The 7,962-nt window shown below is 33.6% G+C and overlaps 3 protein-coding genes across 3 annotated transcripts; 1 reads left to right on the top strand and 2 right to left on the bottom strand.

Annotated features, from left to right (window-relative positions):
- Positions 1-576: 576 nt before the first annotated feature.
- LOC112690874 (metalloendopeptidase OMA1, mitochondrial-like) lies at positions 577-1,796 on the top strand (the record flags this gene model as incomplete). Its single annotated transcript, XM_025564978.1, is given in 1 exon segment — positions 577-1,796. A coding segment is annotated over 1 exon segment (1,024 nt), but the record flags the coding sequence as incomplete, so codon positions are not given.
- Positions 1,797-2,727: 931 nt separating this feature from the next.
- LOC112690873 lies at positions 2,728-6,464 on the bottom strand. Its single transcript, XM_025564977.1, has 2 exons — positions 2,962-6,464; positions 2,728-2,896 (listed from the first exon to the last, which is right to left on the bottom strand). Exons 1-2 carry the CDS (start codon positions 3,276-3,278, stop codon positions 2,794-2,796), a joined length of 420 nt encoding a protein of 139 aa, XP_025420762.1. The 5' UTR covers positions 3,279-6,464; the 3' UTR covers positions 2,728-2,793.
- LOC112690872 (piggyBac transposable element-derived protein 4-like) lies at positions 3,483-4,586 on the bottom strand. Its single transcript, XM_025564976.1, has 3 exons — positions 4,457-4,586; positions 4,036-4,267; positions 3,483-3,867 (listed from the first exon to the last, which is right to left on the bottom strand). Exons 1-3 carry the CDS (start codon positions 4,584-4,586, stop codon positions 3,483-3,485), a joined length of 747 nt encoding a protein of 248 aa, XP_025420761.1.
- Positions 6,465-7,962: the final 1,498 nt, after the last annotated feature.

The raw sequence follows: 7,962 nt of genomic DNA, 5'->3' as shown, positions 1-7,962 counted from the left end.
AATAAAAATTAATATTATCAACACATGGTCTCACAAAGGGAGTGTATAGTAAGGAAAATAGCGTCACGAAAAATTTTTTTTTTTAGTTATTCATATGAATACATTTATATGTAACAATGTAACAATAAATGCAGTTTTCTCATGGAGATATTTTCATGCATTCCTACGTTTAACGATTAACTGAAATCACAACCCCATTAGGAAATAACAAGAATATTAGACAAACAATATGTATACCTATATAATTAAATATTATAATATTATATTTATTTATATTATAATATTAATTCCGTGTTCCGTGTCTAAAGTGATTGTTGCAGAGTGCCTGCATCTTTTTTTCATTTCCGTTCTCTAAATATTCCTCTCGATTCCTACCACATTCTTACTTCTCAATCCCACCATGTTATCCTTGCTACTATTACTTTTGTCCTTAATTCTGAGCTGCTTATATAAATTACTATATTTATATAAAGTATATTTATTTAATTATTTATAATTGTCAAGAATAATTGTTTACACAAAGTTTCAATAAAAAAAAAAAAAAAAAACCGATTGTTCATTGTTTTCTCTCGATTCCAGCGTGTCACATGTCAACCGTCTGCTGCCGTTGCCGCCAATCGCTGCGATAGCGCTGCGCCCGGTCACCAAATTCCTCGCCATGATATTGGGGATCCGCATACGCCGTTGGTGGTCGAAATTGAGCGACAAGGAGAAGCGACGGTTCTGGCGAAACGTGCGCAGGCGCCGGAGGCAGATAACGGCGGCTGCGGCCGGTCTGGCGGGTCTGTTTGCCGCTTACTGCGCGGCGCACATGGAACTTGACCCGATCACCGGGCAACGGCGGCTGATCGTGTTCACGCAGGCGCAAATGGTCGAGCTGGCCAACGCGATCGCGCGCGAGCTGCTGGACGAGAACCGGCACGCGGTGTACAACCGCTCGCATCCATACTACAGGCGGGCCGCGTCCATCGCCTCGCGCGTGGTGGACGCGAATAAGCCGTACGACCGCGTGCCGGATCGCGAATGGTCGCTGGTGGTGGTCAACGACCCGCGCATCAACGCCATGGTGCTGCCCAACGGCATGATGATCGTGTTCTCCGGGCTGCTGGCCACGGCCAACGACCAGCAGGTGGCCGTGGTGCTGTCGCATGAGATCGCGCACTGCCTGCTCGACCATCATGCGGTCCGGCTGAGCCGCGAGCACGTGCTCGAGATGCTGTGGCTGATACCGCTGACCGCGATGTGGGCGATGCTGCCTGTGCCCGAGGCCATACTCGGCTACTTGTTCGGCCATTACTTCAAGAGCGTGGTCATGCTGTTGCCGTACGAGCGGGACCAGGAGACCGAAGCCGACAAGTACGGTCTCATGTTGGCGGCAAACGCGTGCGTGGACGTGCGCCAGGCGCCGTTGTTCTGGAAGAAGATGGAGAAGTTCGATCCGGGCAACGAGCACAGCGTGCGGTGGCTGTCCACGCACCCGCCGCACAGCGAACGCGTGCAGTACATCGAGAGCCTACTGCCGCACGCGTTGCAGCTAAGACAGCAAAACGGATGTCCGCCCTTGGACCCCGGTTACTGGTCGAGGTTCTCGTTCTTTTGACCGCGCACGCGCAGTTGTCGCTATCATCATCAAAGCTGTCCCCCCGTAGTTAGCTGGTTGATTGCGATCCGCGGTCTGACAAAAATTTATGTTTGCATAGAAACAAGTTGTTTCAAACAACGGCCATCGTGTGAATCTTTTATCGAATAAATATGTCGAATATATATATCGAATAAATATGCTTACATATTTCACATTTGGTATGTTACGAGCGTAATAGTGTATAAGTGGGTGCTGTACACGTTATACGTGTTACAACAGTACGGTAAATGTGTTTGAAATCGTCATTAGCCGTTTGCGCTACTCGATTGCTATGATATTGTATGATTTTATATCACTACATTTGTTCTTTGTGAACGCAAAATGTTATTGTTGTAGTGGTTCGACTAAATAATTTTATTAAATGTTGATGAAACCGACAAAAGTTGTCTTTTAATAACTCGTCCATTTGTTACGTGATCCAAATCACTTTCCAGCAGTCAACGAAGATTTGTTCTACAACAAAATATCTTGAGTAACTTTTATAAGATGTATAATTTATTGTAGCATTGTACAATAAGTGCAATTGCTTACCATCCCGTGACTAGAACAAATCTAATTTCTTGTCCAATTGGATCTTCTTTCGTATATCCTTGTTATTAGCGTTTTACGTGCCATCAGCTCGATTTTAAATTGAGCAGTCGAAGATGTATTTAATTTTAATTAACACGTTAGCTGCCACAAGACCGCCGGCGACCTAACTCAGGTATATTATCATGAAGCCATTTAGGTTGCGCGTGACCTAAATTGAATTATTTTTCCTACGCCACTTAAGGCGCCGGGTGTTCAAATGACCTATTATATTTAATGTAAAATTATTTTTTATGGCCTAGAGCTAAGGACTCAAGAATTACACCATGGCATAGAGGAGAAAAAAAAGAATATTTTAAAAAAAAATCAATAAAAATCCGACAAATTTTACATACTTTAAGTTTATTTTAAATTTATGAAAAAAAAATAAACAATTTTATAACAGTGTAGTCTTTTACTCACAAATACTATAAAAATAAAATAGTTATACTTCTGATTGGAAAAAAAAAATATTAATATTTTTAAGTTATAAATTTGTGTTAAAAATGTTGAAAAAAAAAATGTTTGTACTTTTGAAAAGAAAATATATCAATACTTTTAGATAAAAAAAATTTTCGTTTCTGTTAGTTATTCATATGGTCTGGAAAACACGATAAACAAATGAAAGGCTGAGATGGACATATGATGCAAAACGTAGTGACTTTCTTCGCCTTATTTAACGCTTCTCTAAAACATTATACACATTTTTTAATAGATTTTAAGTCATTAAATTAAACAAAAATATGCATTACCTAAATCCATTTTCCTTTGCTATTTTTTTATAACATTCCGTACATCTTCTTCTAATTTTTCGATTCCTCGGGTACTTTTCTTCCGTTACTTCGAGTTTATGTTTAGGAGCAGATCTTCTTTGATTCCCACTAGTACTCGGAGTAGAAATATTCAAGTTTGTACTCTGGACTAATTTTCTACTGGTCGGTCTTAAGTTTAGTATTTTATCAATTAATGATTCTCGAAATTGTTTTACAGTCAGTTTTGAATTTGAATGTTTCATGTTGTATAATATTTTAGTACTTATAACACAAGTATTAAGTAAGATTTCAGTCATAACTTTATGATACCAGCGAATACTTTTTCTGACTGGTGTAGAATACGATGCTAATTGATCAGAAAGATCAATACCAGCTTTGCCTGCATTATAATATAATATTACTTCAGGCTTCAAAATACTTTCCTTTCTTCGATTTTTCTTTCCCGTATCTACGATATTCAATTTATGTCGAGTAGATAATAAAATTATATCTCTTTTGTCTTAGAATTTTAACACGACAACTCCATCCTTGTTTTCTTGACCAATTATTTCTCCCTTTTTAAGTTTTTGTGTTGTCACTTTTTTTTGTAAGTAACGACGATTTTTTCTTAACGTTCCAACAAGATGAGTTTTTTTTGATAAAAGTTTTTTAGCAAGTGGAACAGATGTATAAAAGTTATCAGTTACAATTGTTCTAGCATTATCTAAATATTTTTCACATAATGATAATACAATCGTTTCACCTAAAGCTTGACCAGCAATAGACTGATTTCCCTCATAAATAATTATTTTGTACGTGAAACCGTTTACACCACAAACTTTAAATAGTTTTACACCATACCGATGACGTTTGCTCGGAATATATTGTCGAAAATGTAATCTTCCTCTAAAGAGAATCATAGATTCGTCTACAGCAATTACTTCTCCGGATGTTTGAAGATTTTCAAAATTAGAATTAATTTTATCAACAATATTTCTTATTTTGTATAAACGATCCGATTTATCACTTGTTTCATTATCCGAAAAATGCAAAAAACGTTATATTAATTCAAACTTGTTTCTGCTCATCACTTTTGGAGCTACTATATTTGCATACCTATCAGCTTTAATCCAATAATCCGAAATAGATGGATATTTGACAATCCCCATCCAAAGTAATAATCCAAAAAATTTCATCATTATGTCTGATGTGACTAGCTCCCATTTCTTATATCGACTTGTACGAGAAATCCTATTGCTTTTTAAATATTGTTCTGCATTTTTATTTGTTTCTAAGACTATGCACTCTAATATATCAGCAGTAAAAAATAATTTATAATAGTCTAATGGTTCAAAATTTGGTTGTAACTGAACGGGTAACATAGTATTATGTTGATATGTAAAATGTTTTTGATGATTACCTGTCACCGGGTATCAGTTAGAAGTAATATCATCGTTATTTTCAAGTTGAGCGGGAGAGACATTAGATAATTCACTTGATGATGATGTATCTGATTCATAGGATTCATCATTAGTTATTACAACATCGCCATCACTGTTAGACTCACTCGCCGAGATTGAAAAATCTGAAGCACTGAGTGCTTCTTCGATTTGTACATCATCCATTTTTATATTAAATAATAATTTCAAACTTCACGTCACGTCTAAGTTAAATTTACCATAAATTATTGAAAAACACTGAATAAACATGTATACAAAATATTAAGGAAAAGAAATGGTTAGGTACGTACACGAAAACTATACGTAAACGTCGTTTACGAGCACGCGTCTATCACATTACTAAATGTACGATTAGTCGATAGAAAAATAACAAGACTGCCGGCAACCCAAATGGCGTCTTACAAATATTGAATTATTACTACGCCACTTGTCCGCCGGCGACCCAACTATTTTTATATTATTATCGTAATATTGATGTATAGTAGATTATGAAATTGTCATTGGAATTTCCTTATGACTTTCCAATCCCAAAATAAACATAGGAACATCACAGTAATGCAACAGCATTTCTCCCATGGCTCGACAATAACGTATCAGTGTTAGGTCGCCGGCTGCCTTGTGGCAGTCAACGTGTTAATTAGATATGAGACTTTAACTTTTTAATACAATTAATACGTTTATTTTATAATTCAAAGTGTTTAACAAAATTCTGATACTGAGTGACGTGAAATTGCTTTTAGTTCCGAGACTAGAACTTATCTGAATTGTGGTTGTTTCGGTCCCTCTTTTATATTACTCGATTAACGTCATTGAACTTGTTGTTTTGGGATTTCCAGGAAATGTAGGCTCATGTTTCATGGACTTAGCCCCGTTATTTTGTGCGTAATTGCCCTTGTAATACCCACATTTGTAATTCCCAGTATTCCTGATTAATTCGTACATTCTTATTACACAGTTTTTCTTGATGCAGCATATAAATTATTATAATAAAAGAATATAATGTTACATTGTCATTACCCGTATTTAAATATATCAATTATTACATGATATTTATTATATACTATATGATATACGGAAGCCCATAACAAGCGATAGACATGGTTCATATTTATTTACGTGGTATTTTGCACCTAATAGCATTTTTTAACATATTTTGCACCTATGTCACAATATTTCGATTTCGTTAAATGCACCGAAAATGCACTATCGGAATAAATGTTCTTAGAAATAAAAATAAATAAATAAAATATTTAGAGTCTAAAAGTTATATCTGACAATTGGTTTTCGGTTTTTTTTTCTTATCGATTTAGACGGTAATGATAATAAATAATTATGTGTATATGTATGTCTGTGAATAATAAACTACCGATCGTATACATGCATGTTCGTTAAAACTAGAAAAATGTGCTGTCCAGATTTCAGATTTTGTATTTTACATGAACATTGGGCATTATTCGAACAACACAGAAGAAAATAAATCTTCGGGATTTCTTATTAAACACGGTTTCTTAAAACCTTTTTTATTTTGTATTCAGTTTGATCGCCCATGTAGATAGTATTTCTTAGAAACACACCCATGTCAATTGTGTATAACATTATTTATAGTGGTGCTGTCCCGGTATCTTCGCGGATTATAATAGCTGTTAAAAGCTTATGCTTGTAAAATGTATTCCCATACGTGCACGTGCAGTAGTTGTTATATTTATATTGATTCTTTTATTCATACTGAAACCTGTTTGGTATTCTTAATTTTACGATTTTATTTAATGGATTTTGGGTGCCTTTTGAAGGGTGTGTCTTTGGAATGTTATAGTCTCGAAAAGACCGACGCCATAAGATTTATTATAATCAGTGAAGATCAAAGACGGGACCCTGCTGTCTAGCTGTTTTTTTTTGTTGTAGTCCCTCTGACAACAATGTGTAGTATCCCCTAAGGTATAAGAATGTATTTATTTACGAGTTGTATATGTATACGTATATATACATACATACAAGTATATATTATCATTATTATTTTTATATATATATATTATTTTCAGATATCTTAAAAACAAATCACAGTACCGTATCCATTGAGTATTGAGCATGCAGTAATTGGTTGAATTCGGTATTATATAGAATCTCGAACCTCAAATAGGATATGTATAAAATTGATATAAACTTTAATTTGAATGTACCTTAATCAATGCGTTTATTATAATATCAATGTTGATTGTTGAAAACTCGTTAACATTTTTGACAAGTTGTTCATCTTACTGGGTTTTCTTTATTTTTATTTATTTGTTCTCAGATAGAAATCTTTTACAATTCTCATTATTATATTCAAATTATTATAAAACTTATGTATTATTTTGTAGACATATTACATAATTGTAAAATTATAATTGTACTAAATGTAATAATCATATCAAATTGTAAGCGATTAATATTTAAGCATAATTATTGTATCAAATAATAATAATTGTAAAAGATTTCTATCTGAAGACAGAAATCATACTTTTTGCGCAGTGGTGTTACGGACACACATAAATATAGATCCTTACGACTATCATTACCTAGGGAGACCACATATATAATATAAATAATAATTTACGTGATAGTGATAGACAAAAGAAGTCCATTAATAATAAAAAGCATTTATAAAACATGATATAATATAGTATGAAATAATATAAAACATGTGCAAAAGTAATATTAACGAGATCAACTATTAAAGTAGACAAGTACACTTTTAACAAACCCGGTATCTATTAATCGTAAATTGGAAATATCTATTATATTAAAATATTAATTGAAACTATTGACGATGTCTTTTCAAGAAATTCATGGTGCCACACAATAGATTTTCCACGGGATCTGAGTATATAAGGGGGTTTCTAACAGACCTATATTGAGATGTGTTTAGTCCGATAAACAGCAAGCACCTTCACATTACTCAGTTTAATATCATATTTTACTTAGAATTTTTCACTTTAATAAAAGTTTAACTAAAATTTGATTATTATTATTTATATCCTAATTCCCATCCTTCGTCAGAACTGTTACTCTGACGGCCCACAACAATATTTTAAACAGTAACGGGTCACGTGTTCGAAAGTCATATGTTCGAAAAAAATATAAATATTTAAAAAGAAATTACCCCGATTGCACTAATATGAAATAATATTACAATATACATTTTATTTCATTGCTATACACTTATATACAATATTGTATCTTTTTTGATAATTTGTACTACATATTTTTGTCTTTCATAGCATACTCAGTTACATCTACACACTATACATACATCGTACATACCTACCAAGTAATTTTCAGATATGATACTATAGGTACCCCCATATATATAATATATATTATATTTTTATTGTAGTGATGAACGTAATCGAGATATCTCGATTATGAAACCATCTTTATATAAATATGATTTTAATTTTCAAAAAAAAAAAAAAATTAATACAATTTACTTAAGTAGGTAATAATTAATCAATATAAATCTATATAATTATGGAACATATTATGGACAATACAAAATAATTAC

The sequence above is a fragment of the Sipha flava genome, unplaced genomic scaffold, assembly GCF_003268045.1.
Source record: "Sipha flava isolate LNK unplaced genomic scaffold, YSA_version1 524_pilon_pilon, whole genome shotgun sequence".
Lineage (NCBI taxonomy): Eukaryota > Metazoa > Arthropoda > Insecta > Hemiptera > Aphididae > Sipha > Sipha flava.
The sequence above is the reverse complement of the archived record's forward strand: the minus strand, read 5'-3'. Positions and strand labels throughout refer to the sequence as shown.

Excerpts from the sequence above, each read along its gene's own strand:
- LOC112690873 (XM_025564977.1), bottom strand. The coding sequence starts at position 3,278 with ATGACTGAAATCTTACTTAATACTTGTGTTATAAGTACTAAAATATTA. Across the intron at positions 2,897-2,961 it reads GCAAAGGAAAATGGATTTAG|AGAAGCGTTAAATAAGGCGA; the intron begins GTAATGCATATT and ends ATAATGTTTTAG.
- LOC112690872 (XM_025564976.1), bottom strand. The coding sequence starts at position 4,586 with ATGGATGATGTACAAATCGAAGAAGCACTCAGTGCTTCAGATTTTTCA. Across the intron at positions 4,268-4,456 it reads ATCAGATACATCATCATCAA|AGTGCATAGTCTTAGAAACA; the intron begins GTGAATTATCTA and ends CTGATATATTAG. Across the intron at positions 3,868-4,035 it reads AAAGTGATGAGCAGAAACAA|AGGAAGATTACATTTTCGAC; the intron begins GTTTGAATTAAT and ends GATTCTCTTTAG.